Source organism: Lutra lutra, chromosome 10 (genome assembly GCF_902655055.1).
Source record: "Lutra lutra chromosome 10, mLutLut1.2, whole genome shotgun sequence".
Classification (NCBI taxonomy): Eukaryota; Metazoa; Chordata; class Mammalia; order Carnivora; family Mustelidae; genus Lutra; species Lutra lutra.
Genome location: NC_062287.1, coordinates 101758336 through 101777338, shown reverse-complemented (window position 1 = coordinate 101777338; position 19003 = coordinate 101758336). Strand labels below are relative to the sequence as shown.

The 19003-nt window shown below is 48.8% G+C and overlaps 1 protein-coding gene across 1 annotated transcript; it reads right to left on the bottom strand.

Annotated features, from left to right (window-relative positions):
• Positions 1–255: 255 nt before the first annotated feature.
• Positions 256–12356, bottom strand: SERPING1 (serpin family G member 1). The gene is made up of 8 exons (XM_047693231.1): positions 12231–12356; positions 11606–11683; positions 9724–10156; positions 8054–8188; positions 5821–6024; positions 5491–5630; positions 1768–1987; positions 256–763 (listed from the first exon to the last, which is right to left on the bottom strand). The coding sequence occupies exons 2-8, from the start codon at positions 11657–11659 to the stop codon at positions 510–512; spliced, it is 1440 nt and encodes a 479-aa protein (XP_047549187.1). The 5' UTR covers positions 11660–11683; positions 12231–12356; the 3' UTR covers positions 256–509.
• Positions 12357–19003: the final 6647 nt, after the last annotated feature.

Here is a 19003-nt window from a genome sequence, read left to right as displayed (position 1 = left end):
GCAGGGAGCCTGCTTCCTCCTCTCTCTCTGCCTGCCTCTCTGCCTACTTGTGATCTCTCTCTGCCAAACAAATAAAATAAAACCTTAAAAAAACACCATATATATATTATATATATAATATATATGTATTTTAAAAAAATGGTTGCTATTTTAAACCACTAAATTGAGAGTGACTTGTTACACAGCAATACTAGCTTTTACAGGGGCCATGGTTGTCCCCGTCCTCTAAAATTGAAAGTTAAGCAAGAGAGGAAGTCATGGTCTGCCAGATTTTATTTGTACAATCTGGTGAACTTGAACCAGAGGAAGCTGTGAGAAGTGCTTTGGGGAGCCACAGGGAAGGGATGATAGAAGCAGGTCCCTTCACCAGACCCCAAGTGAGCCCTTCACTTGAAGAGCGGGGGACACCTAGGGTGGGAGGTAGCCATGGGGCCAGTCCAGACAGGGCTGCCCCTGGGAGAGCGAGGCTGGAGGGGGACAGCTTGCCTTAGCCTGGTGCCCTGCGGGTCTCAGACCCGGGGGTCATACACCCGCCCCATGAAGACAGGGAACCTGTGCCGCTGGTCCCAGAGCAGGAAGAGGAAGGGCTGCTGTACTTCGAAGACCAGCAAATTGCGGGCCACAGAAATCACCGAGGCCGCCGCCGCCTCCACCCCAGACTCCGTGAGCTCCAGCGTGGTCTGGTGCTGCATCGCGGAAACCTGAAGATCCATGTCCTCGGTCAGCCCGCACAGGTTGAGGTCGTAAAGAAAGTCAAAGAAATCTAGAGCATAACCAAGACAAAAACAAAGAGTCAAAGAGCAGCAGGAGGGGCACCTGCCTGGCTCAGTCGGTGGAGCCCGCAACTCTTGATCTCAGGGTTGTGAGTTCGAGCCCCATGCTGGGTGTAGAGATTACTTTAAAAGAAAAAGGAAAAGACAGACCAACATGAAAGCCTCAGCTACTGGAGACATCTGTCCTAAATTTTTGGAATTGGTCCCAAGTCCCAGTGTTCTCTTTGTCCTCCTCCCCTGCTTGTCACATTATATATTGTGCCTTCTGGTACAGTTCATGGGATCCTCTATCAGTGGGCCATCTTCATTCCCACCACCACCTGCTCTGACAAGGTGAGAGGCCTTGCCCTACCCACCAAAGAACCCTGAGAAATGATGTCCTAGTTTCCAAGGACCCCAGAAGTGAGGTCATATATCAGAAAGAGGTCATGTTTTATCAAATGAGGTCATATACAAGGATGTAATTGTCATATACTAGGAAACCAGTTCACCCATCAGAGAGTCAAGTTCTATCACAGAAAATGAGGTCAAGATCAGGAAGTGAGGCCAAAGGTTAGGTAATAGAGTGTTGCCTCCTCCAAACTCAGAAGGATCCAGACTGTATCATCCAGACAGCCCGCGGGGTGGTTGAGTGTTATGAATGGTCCTGGGGATGGAGTGTCTATGACCCATCCTGGTCACCTGTCCCAGTGTCTTTGTCACAATGAACCACGGTGGAAACAGTCAAGCTGGAGACCTGGGATGGTGTTCTTGCTTGCTTCTAACCAGCCCAAGGGGACCTTGGGTAAGTCAGGTAAATTTTAAGTCTCACTTCCCTCAAGGATCCAATGGGATAACAGCACCTTCTCCTGTAACTCACGGGACTGAGGCAGGACCTGACATTACCGGGTGTATACAATACTCTAGAGAGAGCTAAATAGCGCTTTAAGGACAGCCCCACCCCACCCCACCCCACCCAACAGCCTAGGAGCAATCCTGAGCTGCTAGGGCTCACTCAGTTTCTCCATGATGGTCAGCATGTCCTGGTTGCTCTTCACTTTGATGCGGGGCAGCGTCAGGAGGGTGGGCTGGAACTTGCTCATCTCCAGCTTCTTCATGATGGCCTTGAAGACAGTGGGGTTGAGAGACTTCTCCAGGTCTTCGAGATGGTGTTTTATGCTCTGAGGCATCAGGATCACCAAGCTCAAGTTGTGGGAGAGCTGCAGCTGCCCTACCTGGAGAACAAGAGACGCACCTTATCCGTCTTCTCCTGGGTCCCACCCCCTAAGTCCCAAGGCTTATCTTCTGTCTGCTGCCACCGTTCATGCTATCACAACAAGCCACAGTTGGACCTGGGCTCCCAAGCTTTATGACAAAGTGGGGATGGTAGCTGGGTGGACAGTGCTGGTCTAATTCCATGCACATGAGATACGGAGGAACGAGTATGGCTTTCTGATCACACAGGCCGAGGATGGCACCCTGACTCTACTTTTGACTAGGTAATACAGGCAAGCGATTGGATCTATCTGAACCCTGTTCCTTCCCATTCCAGTGTGCTGTGCATAAAGTGTGTAATAGGCAGGGACACCTGGGTAGCTCAGTTGGTTGAGCATCTGCCTTCAGCTCAGGTCGTGATCCCAGGGTCCTAGGATCAAGCCCCACATTGGGATCCCTGCTCAGCGGGGAGCCTGTTCCTCCCTCTCCCTCTGCCCTTCTCACAACTTGTGCGCGTGCTCTCTTTCTCTCTCTCAAGTAAATAAATAAAATCTTTAAAAAAAAAAAAAAAGATTTTATTTTTAAGTAATCTCTATACCCAATGTGGAGTTTTGAACCTATAATGCCAAGACCAAGAATCACATGGTCTACCAACCAAGCCCACCAGGGGCCCTGGTCCTTTTAAAGACTTTTTTTTTTTTAAAGATTTTATTTATTTATTTGACAGACAGAGATCACAAGTAGGCAGAGAGACAGAGAGGAGGAAGCAGGCTCCCCGCCAAGCAGAGAGCCCGATATGGGGCTCAATCCCAGGACCCCAGGACCCCGACCTGAGCTGAAGGCAGGCTTTAACCAACTGAGCCACTCAGACGCCCCCTTTTAAAGACTTTTGATGATTCTTTACAGCCTACAAAATTAAGTATAAATGTCTTAGTATAGCATTTGAGATTATGGACAAGCCAATCCTAGCCTACCTTTCAAGCTTGCCATTAAAAGGACTTCCAATTGGTGGTCAGACAAAAGTATGACACAGGTATAGGACCCATGGGTCTAATATACAGGGGTTCTCAATTTGCCCCAGTGGACACTTGACAATGTCTAGAAACTTTCTGGTTGTCACAACTGGAGGAGAGGGGACTCACAGGGCTGCTGTTATCTAGTGGACAGAAGATAGGGATGAGGGACCCCTGGGTGGCTCCGTGGGTTAAGCCTCTGCCTTTGGCTCAGGTCATGATCTCAGGGTCCTGGGATCAAGCCCCGCATTGGGCTCTCTGCTCAGCGGGGAGCCTGCTTCTCCCTCTCTCTCTGCCTGCCTCTCTGCCTACTTGTGATCCCTCTCTCTGTCAAATAAATAAATAAAATCTTAAAAAAAAAAGAAGACAGGGATGATGGTAAATCCTGCACAATGGCCAGCAATCATCCTCCTAACAAAGAATAATCTAATCCAAAATGTTAACAGTGCCAACAGGTCCTGTGCACTGACCTTGAATCTCGGACCAAAAGGTTACCATGTTGCGGTCTTGACTTTTCCAGCTGGTAACCCGACCATACCGGAGTTGGTAAATCTAACCTCCTTGGTTGGGTAAATGCTCTTAAGTCCCAGAAAGATTCAGAATTAAGTACGGGTATGAGAAAGTAAACCAACTCCATAGTATTTTTTTTTTTAATTCCCTTTTTGAGAGAGAGAGTGAGCTTGAGAGCATGAGCAGGGGGAAGAGCAGAGGGAGAGGGAGAAGCACACTCCCCACTAAGCAGAGAGCTCTATCCGGGGCTCCATCCCAGGACCCTGCGATCATGACCTGAGCTGAAAAGGCAGATGTGTAACTGACTGAGCCCCCCAGATGCCCCCCAACTCCACGGCATTAACATCAGGGTACACTGAGGGTAATCTGTGCGTCTGTTATTCAAATAGTGCTTATAATTTTTAAGAGAAATCAGACATACTAGTTTTATGCTTTGAAGCGAAAAGGTATAGGATAATTAAATGAGAGAAGGATATTGAGATGCTGGTGGAAAGCTGATCTACCTTCGAATTTAATTTTTATTTCGCAGTGGCCTTTGAGGCTTGGAAGATATGGCCAAGCAGGGCTGTCATTCAGCTCTGATGGGTAGCTCACATGCTTCAAAAGAAAATCAAGTACATTAAACTTACCCATGCCATTCTGGTTCTGTTAGTTAGGAGTGGTCAACTACATCGGATAGGCATAGATGGGTGGGCGGAAAGGTGCGTGAATGATTCAGAATGGTCAGAGGTAACCTTTTCTCTGAAGCCTCCTGGGCACCCCTAAGTGGGTTGTACCCTTCACCACCCTCCAGTGATTTCATTCATTTATTCAGCAAACCTGTAATGAGCACTTATTACTTGGGGTACTGTTCTGGGCCCCCAGGGATAGGAAACAAGGCAGGTGAGGTTTCTGTTCCTAGGGGAGAGACAATATCTCAGGGAGACAAACAATATTGTAATAAAATAAGCAAATAAACAACCTAATATCTGATAATGAGAAGTACCATGAATATAATCAAACAGGGCAATGTTTCAGGGTAAGGCGGGGCCACTTTAAGAAACAGGAAGTTCTCAGGGCTCCTGGGTGGCTCAGGGGGTCAAGCCTCTGCCTTTTGGCTCAGGTCATGATCCAGGGTCCTGGGATCGGGCTCTCCGCTCAGCAGGGAGCCTGCTTCCCACCCCCCCTGCCTTTTTGCCTACTTGTGATCTCCCTCTCCGTGTCAAATAAATAAATAAAATCTTAAAAAAAAAAAGAAGTAGAAAGTTCTCTCCATTGAGGTGACCTTTGACGTGACACTCAGGAGTGCAGAAGGAACAAGTTACGTGACAATATGAGTGAGAAAGGGTCCAGGCGGAGGGAGAAGTTAGGGAAATCTCCCTCCTAAGGTGGACCAAGCCTGGCACTAAATCACTGGGTATTCTCCCAATGTTTTCTATCTCCTAAATCTGTGTCTTGCTGTCCTAACAAGGCAGAAATATCTAGATATATCTAGAAATAACTAAAATCTTCTGGAATCCAAAGTCAATCTTCCCTCCCTCCCCATCTGCTGAAATTTTACTGCTCAATTTCTGCAAAGGAACAGAAGTCATTTACCAAGTGCACACGCGTCTTCACCTACACATACATGCACACATGTCTACACCTTCCCAGACAGGGGTACACCCACGCATGCATGCTGTACACAGGCACACATACACACAGGACTTGCCAAGCCGCCAGGGGCTCCTGGTGGGTTGACAGGAAAGAGATACAGATGAACAGACTCACTTCTGGCCGTTTGACGCGGTAGAGATGAAGAAACTTTAGAATCCTGCTCTCCAGCCTAAAATAAACAATGCCTGCCTCGGCCAAGCTAGAGAGGGGAGAAGCACAAAAGACAGGGTAGAAATACAGATGGAAGGAGTAGAAATGATGAATTCGTAAGGATGTAATACCCCAAAGCGATGGGGCCATAGCAGGAAAGACATCAGGACCCGCCAGAGGCTCTGAGACAAGAGTGGGAAGGGCCGAGAACATACCCTGGCCTTCAAGGTCGGGTCATTGAAATGGGCCACAGGGTATTTCTTGCTGTTCATCATCGACGCTTTTATCACAGAGGATTTGAGGTAAAAGGGCTCCATCGAGGTTCTTTTTGGATCAAATGTTGTCTTCCACTTGGCTAGAGGGAAGAAGAGAGAGGGTCACTCTAATGCAGGTGAGAAAGGATGGAGAGGATTGAAAAGCCCCATTGGAAGGGGGTGGGCCGGGCTCAGTGGGATACAGGTATAGAATTTGGGGTTGGGTGGGCTTTGAAGCCAGGAGAGAAAGGACACGGGATGGAAAGACCACTGGGTCCAGGGCTCCCTTACCACTCAGGTAGACGGCATTGAGGAGGACAAGGCGGGTGTCAGAGGGCAGACTTTCCAGCAGCCGTGTGATCTTGTGGTTGGTCTTCTCTGCCACCCAGGCATTGATGAGTTCCGTGTTGACATCACTGTCATTTCCTAGGACTCTGGGGCTGCTGCCATACAGGCTCTGAGAGGCATTCACAAAGCCGTCCCGTATGACCAGGTCTGGGGGAAGGGAGCAGGTGGAGAGAGGGAAGCATGAGTCCCCCAGACATTCTCTCCCTTCTAAGAGGATGGGAGGAAGCATGTTTCCTACTGCTTTCAGCTCACTGCAGCGAGCACAGCAGGTTGGAGCCAGGGTCCAGCCCACTCCTCTTACAGATACGGCAACTGAGGCCCCGAGAAAGCAAGCCCTGGACTTAGGGCAGGACCTCTCCTAGGCCTTGGCTGTCTCTCCTTGCAGTGCACCTGTGGCTTGGAGAAATAACTCAGATACTAACTTCCATTTGCCAATGTTTTCCCTGGTTTCTTCCCTTAATTCAGCAGGGAACCCACTCTGCTTCTTGGCCTCAGTGGAAGCTCATGGCAAGACTTTCTGGCTTTTGTTCTCCAAAGGTCAAGTCCACTAAAGAAAACAGTGTTTGAAAGAAATTTTTCCTGGACTGCATAGATAATATGCAGTTGTATTCTCTAGCAATCTAGCAAGACAGAGGATTAAGTTGATTTCTAGCAAATAAGTAAACGCAGTGTTTCTTGATCACCTCCGACACAGATTTTTCCCATCTCTAAAAGAGGGTATTTTTTTTTTAAGAGAACCAGGCTGGTGGGTTTTTTGTTCCTCCCCCTCCTCCTCCTCCTCCTTCTTCCTCCCTATGTTTTCTGGTTTGTTTTTTAAGATTTTATTTATTTATTTGTCAGAAAGAGAGAAAGCAGAAGCAGGTAGAGAAGCAGGCAGAGGGAGAAGCAGTTTCCCTGCTGAGCAGAGAGCCCTGTGTGGCTCTCCACCCCAGGACCCTGGGATCACGACCTGAGCCAAAGGCAGCCGCTTAACTGACTGAGCCACTCAGGCGTCCCTGTCTTCTGTATTCTACAATGAATGATATTGATTTTATAATTGAAAAAAAAAAACAGGAAAATTTTTTTTCCTTTTAAAAAAGGGGGGGCAGGGACACCTGGGTGGCTCAGTTGGTTTCATGTCTTCCTTTTGCTCAGGTCATGATCCCAGGGTCCTGAGATGAAGCCCCACATCGGGCTTCCTGCTCAGCAGGGAGCCTGCTTCTCCATCTGCCCGCCGCTCCCCCTGCTTATGCTCTCTGACAAATAAAATCTTTTTTTTTTTTTTTAAAGATTTTATTTATTTATTTGACAGAGAGATCACAAGCAGGCAGAGAGGCAGGCAGAGAGAGAGGAGGAAGCAGGCTCCCCGCTGAGCAGAGAGCCCGATGCGGGGCTCGATCCCAGGACTCCGAGATCATGACCTGAGCCGAAGGCAGTGGCTTAACCCACTGAGCCACCCAGGCGCCCCCAAATAAAATCTTTTAAAAATAAATAAATAAAATAAAGAGGGAGCAGACGAGATCTTTAACTTTCAAACCTTTTTAAGGAGCAGAACTGTCCTGAAATAGTCATGTCTGAAGCCCACGGTTAAAAGGGCTCTGGTTGAGGCTGGGTGAGGGCTCAGAGCCCACCTGGCTCTATCTGCTTCCCACAGGAAGTGGTCCCCCCACACCCATTCAGCCTCCCTGATGCCCCTCGGCTCCCATCATGACTCCTGAAGATGCTCAGCAGAACCCCAGGGCTCTGGGGAAGACAATTTGAAAATACCTGTATCAGATCATTTTGGAAGCTTGTTAATCTTATTATATCTTAATAATGTAATATATGTAAATGACCAGAAATTCAAAGAACACAAAAGTACAAAAACTAGAAGCCTCAAGATTCCTCTGAGCCAGGTTAACAAAACACTGTTTATCTTGAGCTCTCTGGTTCTACTGATGAATGAAAGCAGAAGGACATTCTTATTTTAACAAGCACTGATGAATGGAAACGACTTGCCCAAGGTCTGGGCCATCCTGCTCTCCCTGAGCCAAAGGACATTCCTGCTGAGGCCCTTACCTGTTCTTCAGTCCATCCTTGATGTCCTAGCTCTAACATGCCCTCTGTCCTCTTTCCCCTCTTTCTGAGGCATCGGGTCCTCCTCAGAGTCCTCTCAAAGTCCTGCTGGGCAGCCGCTGGCCTTTTCCGGGGTGCTCACCTGGGCTGTGGAAGATCTGAGAGACTGCGGTGAAGCCTTTGGATGTGAAAGCCTTCAGGGCCTGGTGGACACAGGAAAAGTCCTCAGGGTAGGAGAGGAGGCTCTCCAGGTTTCTCTTGGTGCTGTTCCCAGCCCCTGCAACAAAGGGCAGAAATGAGGAAAAATTGCGGGGCGGGGGGAGCGGCAGGAGGGGGTTGGAGGACTGGACGTGACACCTGTCATTAGGACAAGGATTGAGGGACCAGGTTGGCATGGGTCAGGGGAGTGGGGTTATTTCCTGCTATGGAGGGGATCACAAATCATCAGAGCGGGGATGACTGTTTCTGAAGACAATCCAGAGGTCAGAACGAAAGCGGTGGGGGAATGATGATGAATCATCCCAGTTAGGCTTTTCCAGGGCTTTGAATCCTGTTTTCTACCCAATTTCAACCCCAAATTTCTACCCAATTTCATCCCAGAAAGCCTAGTCCAATCATTTGCTGTTTCACACGACGGTTGAGTTGGTTTGGGTTTACACAGGTTCACACTAGCTCACCGTGAAGAGGAGAAATCAGAGGATCACAAAAGAGCATGGAGAGTCAATACCCCTTCAGTTATTCATTATCAAATATCTATTGTGCCCATCCCTCCTGTGGTAACAGAAACAACTCGTGGAGCGCTTACTTGGTTCCAGGCATCACAAGTGTTCCTCCCCTATGAGCTCACTGTATCTCCACAATACTTCCCTTGCACAGAAGGGTAATTACTCTCCCTATTTACAGATGAGGAAACTGAGGTTTAAGAGCGTCAGTGATCTGCTCTACTCAGGATCCCAGAGTTAAGTGGAGAAGGGAGACAAGATTCGAGCCATACATTCTAGGCAATAAAGAAATCTGCCGAAGTCAATCCACGGCAACGTGCCTCCCAGGGGACACCTGGCAGTTTTGGGGGTTCCTAACTGGAGAGTGTAGGTAGAGCTTTATCCCATGGGAACATCTCTCAGGAAGACAGGGGATTAACATTTTTTGACCTCCCTCTAAGCCAGGCACTAAACGCTCTTCTTTCTTTCTTTCTTTCTTCCTTCCTTCCTTTCTTCTTAAGAATTTTATTTATTTATTGTGAGAGAGATCACAAGTAGGCAGAGAAGCAGGTGGGGGATCGCAGGGGGGTGGGAAGTAGGTTCCCTGGTGAGCAGAGAGCCTGATGTGGGGCTCGATCCCAGGACCCTGAAATCATGATCTGAGCCAAAGGTAGAGGTTTAACCCACTAAGCCGCCCAGGCTCCCCTAGTTTTTTTTTTTGAAGTAAGTATAACCACCTCCATTTCACACCTGAGGACTCAGGCTCAGAGAAGTTAAGTAACCTGCCAAGGTCACACAGCCAGTAAGCAGCATTAGTAGGACTTTACTCTCTGTCTATCGCTTATGGTTTCATCTTCCTTGCTGCCTTACCCTGACACACGGCTGAGGACTGGGACCCTGTTTTATATGTTCCCGTGTAGTCCATGGGGTTTTGTAAGCAAGAGAGCCTGTTCAATCACTGTTAAGTGAAGGAATAAATGAATGCTCACCCCCCCCCCAAAGGAGCCCAGGTTTATAGCCTTCCCCCCAAGGCATGGCTTTGTAGGCATCTGGGTTGGGGACCCTCATTGGAGGGTCCAACATACAACTTGGAGAGAACTTAGGTTCTTACCAAGCAGGACCTGGGTTAGGAGGCTGGCAATGCTGAACGGAGAAAAGGCCATGTTGGTCTCTGCCTTCTTCGTTGCTGAGAAGGCATGGTAGAGCTTCACAGAGAAGTCTATCAAAGCCTCCCTCAACTCAGACTCTGCCCAGGGAGTCTTCAACTCAGAGCAGGAAGTGACAGGCTCTGGGCAGAGGGGCACAGTCGTGGGCTGGATGGGTGGAATAGTGGACTGGATGAAGGGTTCAGTGGTGGCTGTAAGAGTGGTGTTGGCTGTTACGATGGTTGAGTTGGTTGGCGACAAGGTGGAAGAGCCCACGGTGTGTTCGGTGGGTGGATTCTTGGTGATCTCTCCCTCCAAGATCTGTCCTTCACTTTCCTCTCGCCGGCTCTCTGCCGTGGAGCTGGGGCTAGTAACATTCGGATTTGAGGAGGCTCTAACCTGTGATTCAAGAAACTGAGTTTCATTTTTCCTACCATAAAGCACAGTCAAAAACTCTCAAAGCACTCACACTCAAAGCAGGAAGGAAAGGTGTGGATTTGGAAAAAGTCCTGTACCAGAGACTGATTCCTGGGAGAGCCTGGCGGGTAAGGGACCTGCCCTGAAGCTGCCACCCACTAGTTCCTCTGGAGAAGGGGCAATGCAGGAGCCAATGCGGGTTGAGGCAGAGGTAAGGGGCGGGCAGGGACTCTGTTATCACTGAGGAATTGCTGCCATAAGGACAGCTGTTTCCCAGACTTCGGAGCTGAGAGTCCATTGCCATTTATTTGTGTTCTTGCAATTTCTTTAAGTGTCTGCCTGTCTTGGCTCACCTGCCAGGCCAGTAGAGAGATTTGAGCTTCTGACCTCTGCATGAGAACAGTGGTTTTTCCAACTGTGGGTGGCAAGCCATTATAGGAAACCATCAGCATTCTGGAAGGAAGGAAGGAAAGAAGGAAGGATGGAAGGAAGGTGGACAGAAGGAAGGAAGGGTGAGTCAGAAGGGGATGGGAGGAAGGAAGGAGGAAGAAATAGTATAGACCAGTGGCTCTCAATCAGAGACAATCTTAATCCCTGGAGACTTTTGGCAATGCCTGGAGGCATTTTTGGTTATCACAGGAAAGGGAAGGGAATTGGGGGTAGGGCAGAGATGTTAATGGCATCTAGTGGGGAGAAACCGGGGTAGGGCAAAACATCCTACAATGCACAGGATAGCCCCTCATAATGAATTTTCCACCCCCCAAATGTCATGGTTTCTGGGTTGAGAAAACACGTATTATCCCATTTCACTGATAAAAGAAACCAAGGCTGAGATAGTAACAAGCTCAGGGTTTCCCAGAAGCTGCTTGTCTGACTCTGATTCTAGATCCCTCGCTAACCACCGCAGCACCTACAGATTCTCTAAGGGCATTCCCCATGCCAACTTCCATACACTACCCTCAATAGACAATCAAAGCAGGAGTCCACATTCCTCCTGTCTCCCAAGCCGCTGGGACCTCTCACTGGGATCCTCCCCCAACCCTCCACCCAGACCCAGGAGTCAGCTGCCTTTCCTGGCGTTTTGACAGGTGCAGCCCAGGAAGGACTTAGGTCTCGGCAGCCAGGGCCCCACCGCACAGCTCAGCAGCAACCCCTTGCTCTTGGATCACAGAATGCTGTCCATCTCCTGGCTCTCTCTGACCCTTCCGCCTTATTCTCCACTTTATAAACCAGTACAGGTAGGTTCGGAGAAGCGACTTGCTCAAGGCCACCCTAACTGCTGGGCAGCGGGCCGGGATTAGAACCCGGTTCTTGCCTCGCTCTCTCTGAACCCCGGTGCAAGGACCACACTTGCTGATCCCAAGAGGCGCTCTCCTCCTTCTCCGGGCCCACAACGGTTAATCCTCAGCCCCCCTCAAAGGGGTCACTCACCCCAGCCAGCAGCAACAGCAGCAGGAGGGTCAGCGTGGTCAGCCTGGAGGCCATCTGGGCGGCGGCGTCAGCCCGGACCTGCGGAGCCAGCCGGCAACGTTGTCAGCGCCGAGTCCTGGGGTCCTAGGGGCCTCCACTTCACTCCCGGGTCTCCAGCCACCACCCTGGGCCCGCCCCCATTCCATTCCGGGACTTAGCCCCCAAGCGCGAATTCCCTCCTCCTCCTCTTCCCCCGCCCACCTTCTCCCAGGCTCCTCCCCCTATTTGTTTTCCCCGAACTGCTTCCCTTTCCCGGCACCCGCTGGCCCTTCCTTCCCCCTCCCAAGCCCGGGTCTCCATCCATCTGTTACACCCAGAGAGTCCTGCTTCAGTCTAACAATGACGCCCAGAGGCAGCGGGGGCAGGGGAGGTCCAGAGGGGGCTGGGCACCACAGCACGGGCGGGAGCGGGGGCACCCAGGGAGGAGGGGCACGTGGGGGCGGAGGGTAGGACAGAAGTCTTTGGTGGAAGCAAGCCTAAAGAAACTTCAGAGATAGAAGGGGGGGGGGCAGGAAACTCGGGGAGGGAAAGTAGGAGATGAGGACACCCCACTCCCAAAGCCCCCACCCTCACCCTATCACCAAACCTGCTCCAAACTCTCGGTGGCTGGACAACTTCAGCGCAGAGTGCGCGGACAGTCCCACAGGGTCAAGGAGGTGGGGTGTGCGGTGGGGTCGGTCTTGGCTATTGGCTGGCTCGGGACACTGCCCGGTTACAAATTAAGGATGATTGATCGCTGATGTGAGTTCCCGTAAATGAGGATGGGCCGGACCCCTCCGTCGGGCCTTTGTGGGCCGGGCCTGAATTCAGCCCGAGCCCCTCGGCCCCCGGGGTGTGGGGAAGCTTAGGTAGAACTTCTCAGCTCCAAGGCACCGAAGCTCCTCTTCCGTCGTCATGGGTTCTGATAAAAACTGGGGAGATCCAAAATGTGCTCTGTAGGTGACAAGCAGCCGGCTTTTCGGGAATTGCTCTGCTCAGCTAATCCTCAAAGTGACCCTTTGGAAACAGGTCCCATTGCGCCCATTTGATAGTTAAAAAACCTGGGCCTTAAAGCAGTTAAACGTCTGGTGGGTGATCACCCTCCCTTGGAAAACAGCCGGGACTGGGACCTAAATGGCCTGGAGTCCTAACCTCCACCCCGCTCTTCCCTGCGCTGTGTGGGTGTTCTGTTTCTCCTGTTGGAGACTCCCAGCCAGTAGTTATCCCTTTGTGAAGCAGAAAGCGTCTGAGGCACCCAGCCCATCAAGCTTTCCCCTTCATGTGAAAAGCCGCAGCTGGGGCAGATGCTGTGGGTGTGGGGGGCCGTGGCTGGGAGCCAGCAGACCTAGCTTTGAGGCCTGGCTAGATGCATGACCCTAAGTTGTTTCCCCCTTAGCACCTAACTCGCTTCACAGGGTTGCCAGATAAAATACAGGAAGCCCAGTTAAATGTGAATTTCAGATCAACAACAACAAAAATTCTTTGGAAGGATGTCCCATGCAATACTGGGACATGGGTTAAAATCTTTTTTCTCATTTAGCTGAAATTCCCAATGAACTGGGCATTCTGCATCTTATCTACTAAATCTGGCAACCTTACCTCCTTTGCAAAGCAAGGAAGTGTCTGATGATATAATATAATAATATTATAGCTCTAGAGTCCTATGATCATCTCACTGCTGGGCCTGTCCTGTTTGGAACAGTCAGGAAAGTTAGCTTCAGAACTGCTGTTTGATGGGCCTGACCAAGGACAGAGGATAGAAAAGGTGTGTGTCTCCTTGGGGATCACTGGAAAGGATCCACAGAAACTCTGCACCAGCTTTGCCAGTGCTCCATTCCCTGTGCCGACCTGGGAACCTTCTGAGCCATGGGGAAGTTCCTTCGGCACAGAGACACACACAGTGCCACTTCCCCAAGCCCAGGCCTAAGCTGGGGGCCTGGAAGGATCACTGAGTTTGTGGATTCTGGGAAATGGGCCAGCCCAACAAAAAGAAGGTGGTGGAAAGCAGCGTCCTTCATCCTTAGTAATTCTCATGACAACTATGAAATGGGTGCTAATAATAATCTCCTCTTGAATTTAAAAAAGAGAGAGACTCATAGGCATTAATTGGTCCACCCAACATCACCTAGCAGTAAGTGAAGAGCCGGGCTGTGGGTCAAGTGGGTCTGAGCCACCAGTCCTGTATGAACCCCTGTAAATGACTGACCTGAAGCAGGCATCAGAGTGAATGTCCTCTAGCCAGCTATAGGAGTGTGGTGGTCTGTGGACCCATCTCATGGTGGACAAGACCCAATGGAGAGGTTTCCCTGGCCTTTGGGGCTGTCTCGTTCCACCATCTTACTGAAGATGGCCACTCTGGACATTTAGAGGATGTCTCTGTTTTTTGGAGACTCTCCTGGCTGAGGAAGCTAGTACTGAGGCCACGGACATCAGCATTTTCCCCCAACGCGAATGGCCTCAGGTTGACACAATCAGGAGGTTTGCAGAATTTCTCACTAGTATGGGTGTTCTGAAAGTCAGTCAGCTTAGGGTTGTGAATTAAGTCCTTCCCTCAACCCTGGAGGCAGGTCTAGGGTTTCTCTGCCTTGAGAACCTTCCCTGATGGTGGGGACCTCTTCCCCCTGTAGGACGTGTACGTGGCTTCTGCCACTGTGGGCTTCTTGGAGGAGGTCCAAGTTCTCATTAAAGCTCCTTCTGCCCTGAGAGTATTTTATCAGGCTTTGAGTGTTTTTCGTCAGGCGGGTCCTCAGATAGTAAAAGTATGAATTACTGTGGGTGGACTCTTTCTCAAAATCTATACACCTGTAGTTCCTCCTCTGAAGAAAAGTGATCCAAAACTTGGAAATAGGGCAGAAGAATCAGGGTCATCTTATTCTCAGATCATGGGGAACTGTTCGAGTGACTGTTTTCTTAGTTCCCCCATAGACAGTACACGAATGTGCCGGGCATTAGGGCTTCAGCCTCTCTTCAGAACCCTGCTGAGAAATACCACTGGAAGGGAAGAAGGGTCACTCTGTCTTCTTATTTACTGTGATCAGGGCCCATTGTCTGTAATGTCAGATGCTGACCTGCCCAAATGGATAAGACACACAAGTTTTCTGTCTGCTATTAATGAAGGTAAAATAGAAACATTTGGAAGAGACAATAATGATAACCCCAAAGGTTGGGGTCTTTTTGCATTATAAGGCAGTAGCCAGTTCTGCTGCTAACTTAGCCATGTTCTTCCAGAATTCTCTTTTTCACTGAGTGCACGTGCGCACACACACACACACAGTTTTTTGCATCCTTCTTTGTTTTTTGTGGTTTTTTAAAAAAGATTTTATTTATTTATTTGAGAGAGTGTGTGTGTGTGCACACACTAGCTGCGGGGAGGGTCAGAGGGAGAGGGAGAAGCAGACTTCCCTCTGAGCAGGGGGCAACCCCAGGCTCAATCCCAGAACCCTGAGATCATGACCTGAGCCCAAGGCAGACACTTAATGGACTGAGCGACCCAGGCACCCGCTGCATCTTCCTTTGAACCAGCTTTGTCATCCGGATGTTTGTCTCCTTAATATTCTTGCTGTTTACTATGTGTGAGAATGATGTTTCTACCATTTTGAAACCTGTATGGTGGCTTTCCCTTTTGTGGGGTTATTGATGCCTTGAAAGTAAAGGTGGACCATTGACTGACCCTTGCCTGGTATTTCCTACAAACACAGTCCTCTCTGCAGGAAGGCACAGGTGTGGCCGCCATGGCAGGTGGTGGGGGAGGGGTTCCTACTGCAGGTGCTCTCCTTAATCTTTCTCAGCTGGTCCCACACGGGCTCTTTCCTGCCTACCATTTCAAGGACTGAGCCATGCTGGGTCGGTGAGTCTTCATTCATGGGACCTTTCTCCCAAAGACCATCTTCTCAATATTAGCACTCCTGGTTGGGGGGCGGGAGGGTTCCTGGGTAGCTCAGTCGGTTAAGTGTTCAACTTTTGATCCCAGTCACATCTTGATCTCAGGTTGTGAGTTTTGAGCTCCACTCTGGGCTCCACACTAGGCCTTCTTGAAAAAAATATATTTAATATATATAATTAATATATATAATTATTAAATTATATTATTAAATAAATATTAATATATAATATATTAAAACATATATATTTTATTCCAAATGTGTAATGATTACTGCTCCCTAATTTCTTTTCTTAGTTAAGTATCATGGGCTTTTTTTTTTTTTTTAGATTTATTTATTTATTTGACAGACAGAGATCACACGTAGGCAGAAAGGCAGGCAGAGAGAGAGAGGAAGGGAAGCAGACTCCCCGCTGAGCAGAGAGCCCGATGCGGGGCTCCATCCCAGGACCCTGGGACCATGATCTGAGCTGAAGGCAGAGGCTTTAACCCACTGAGCCACCCAGGCGCCTCAAGTACCATGGGCTTTGTTCCATGTCATTACTGGTAGCTGTACCTATTCTCCTGAATGACTGCCTGGTACTTCACTGTACGGATGTATCACACACTATTTTTGGATCTTATGCTGCAGGACAAATGGGTTGATTCCCAATCCCCCTGACTGCATGTTGGTTCCAGAAAGCACTGTCTTGCCCGCGCACCTTTACACTTGTTACTACTCAGCAGCTTAACTAGTAGTCTGACTGCTACATTTCTGTCTCTAACCTTTGACTCCAGCTCTCTGTTGCCACCTCTTGGGATAGAAGACCAAGGTTTGGATGATTGGCTCAGCTGTCAGTTTGGTACTCTTCCGACTGTGATTTCTCATTTTGACCTGCTGCTTCTGTTTCCATGCACTGCCCCAGTGCCTCCCCTGTCCCCGGGATGCCAAGTGGACTTACCATCCCTCATTTAACTGTGTCTGACAGGGAACAGGGAGCCAACATCCTAGTCCTGCTTTAGTTGGGCATGAAGCCCATATGGTCACTTACCCAGTTAAAAAGTGTTCTGGGAAGTGGGGAGCCTGGGTGGCTCAGTCAATTAAACATCTGACTTTGGCTCAGATCATGATCTTGGGGTCCTGGGACTCCACTCAGCGGGGAGTCTGCTTCTCCCTCTTCCCCTGCCCCTCCCCCCACTCATGCATGTGCGCACACATTCTCTCTCTCAAATAAATAAATAAAAACTTAAAAAAAAAAAGGCAATGAAAACTGTTCTGGGGGACCTGGCTGCCTCTGTCGGTAGATCATGCAATTCTTGATCTGAAGGTTGCAAGTTCAAGTCCTATGTTGGGCATAAAGCTCACTTAAAAATAAATAGAGGGGTAGGTAGATAGACAGATAGGTAGGTAGATAGATTAAAACTGTTCTTTGCTTCAACATCTAAAATGCAATTACCATTGCCCTACAAGCCATATAAATATCTCATCATCGAGGGGTGCCTGGGTGGCTCAGTCAGTTAAGCTTCTGACTCTTGATTTTGGCTCAGGTCATGATGTCGGGGTTGTGAGATCAAGTCCTGAGCCCCAGGTCAGGCTCCGCACTAAATGGGGAGTCTGCTTCTCTCTCCCTCTCCCTCTGCCCCTCCCCCACTCATTCTCTCTCTCTCTCTCTCTCTCTCTCTCAAAAGATAAATAAAGTCTTTTTAAAATCCAAAACAGCAGGATTTAAATCCATGTCTGCAACTCAGAGGCACAAGCCTCTTCCTCTTTGTCACACATGATGCTGGGGAAGAAAAGTATAGCCACTCTTCTATCAGAGAAAAATTACCATTTGTCGTAGATACATATTTGGATGATGAGATATTTATTTTTTTTAAGATTTTATTTGTCTTGGGGCACCTGGGTGGCTCAGTGGGTTAAAGCCTCCGCCTTTGGCTCGGGTCATGATCCCAGGGTCCTGGGATTGAGCCCCGCATAGGGCTCTCTGCTCCGCGCGGAGCCTGCTTCCCCCTCTCTGTCTCTGTCTGCCTCTCTGCCTACTTGTGATCTCTGTCTGTCAAATAAATAAATTAAAAAAAAAAAAAACAACCTGCTGTTCTGCTTATTAACTATCCACGGGAACTTCTGGGAGGAGTCAGTGTTCCAAATCTGACATAGGGTTTGTGCAGTCTCTCCCGCAGGGTCACTCTGAGGATGAAGTTAAGATAGGTTTGAGAGGCACCTAAAAGTTGTTTGAAAATGACAGTGCTTGTGGTTAGATTCTTACTAGCAGCTTTTGAAGGGTGATGACTGATTTCTCCTAACGTTCCAGAAAAAGCATCATTTTTCTTTCGCATTAGAATGGTCATAAACTCGTTGTTCACAGATGGAATTCTACCTAAAGGGTGGGTTTGTTTCTTGAGCATTCCTATAGGCCCCAGACTTTTGTTTTCGTCCCCAATGAGATGCTAAGAATCTGCCAGGGCTGCCTCTAGTCTTTGCATTTGTAAGGTTAGAAACAAAACTATAGTGACATATAATTTATAATGAAAATTATATAAAACAAATATATAATTTAACAAAAGATTATAAAGTTTGCATCCACTGCTCACTACCCAGTTCAAGAAATAGAAATGTGGCTGGTAGGCCAGAAGCATCCTGTTCCCCTCTTAATCACACCTCTATTCCCTACACAAAGCTGTGACCCAAATGAGAAGGTCACCAGTTCCTTACTTCTCTTTATTTTATTTTTTAAGTTTTTTTTTTTTTTAAAGTAGGCTCCATGCTGGGCCTACATGGGGGTTGAACTCACAACCCCAAGATCAAGAGTCGCACACTCCACCAACTGAGCAAGCCAGGTGTCCCTCATTTTGATTTTCTTGATTACTAATGAGATTGAGTGCTTTTTCAGGCTCGTTGTCCGTTTGGACATTTTCTTTGGTGAAATACCTTGGGGCATTCAAAGTTGTTTCTTTCTTTTTTTTTCTCTAAGATTTTATTTACTTATTTGAGAGAGAGAGAGCACAAGCAGTGGGTGAGGGGCAAAGGGAGAAGCAGACTCCTTGCAGAGCAGGAAGCCTAATGGAGGGCTCCATTACAGGACCCTGCATCAGGACCTGAGCTGAAGACAGACACTTAACCGACTGAGCCACCCAGACGCCTCCATCAAAGTTGTTTCTTTCTTCTTCTGGCCATACAGGTAGACCACATTTCCCTGCTTCCCTTGCAGGCCTGTGAGCTCATGGAATGCAGGTGGACGGGGTGAGAGCCTAGGCCTGGCCTTGACAGATCCCCCAGCATGAGACTCCCTTTTCTCCCGGTTCTTCTGGCTGGACGCTCATGTCCAGGATGACTTCAGAGGCCACTTGTCAATGACAGTTGAGTGTCTATCATTTGGGGGGATTTGGGTGACTTTGTGGAGCAGAACGTCCTCTGATCAGGAATATTAATTTTGGACTTTACGTGAGCAAGAAATACAGTTCCACACCTGCAATCCTATAAGGCACTGAGATTTGGGACTTGGCTGTCCTCACTGTTGGTT

Bases quoted from the DNA above. Each gene is read 5' to 3' on its own strand.
- SERPING1 (XM_047693231.1), bottom strand. From the start codon at position 11,659: ATGGCCTCCAGGCTGACCACGCTGACCCTCCTGCTGCTGTTGCTGCTG. The intron at 6,025-8,053 runs GTGAGCACCCCG...CCCTTCCCCCAG, and splicing joins TCAGATCTTCCACAGCCCAG to ACCTGGTCATACGGGACGGC. The intron at 5,631-5,820 runs GTAAGGGAGCCC...TCTTCCCTCTAG, and splicing joins CAATGCCGTCTACCTGAGTG to CCAAGTGGAAGACAACATTT.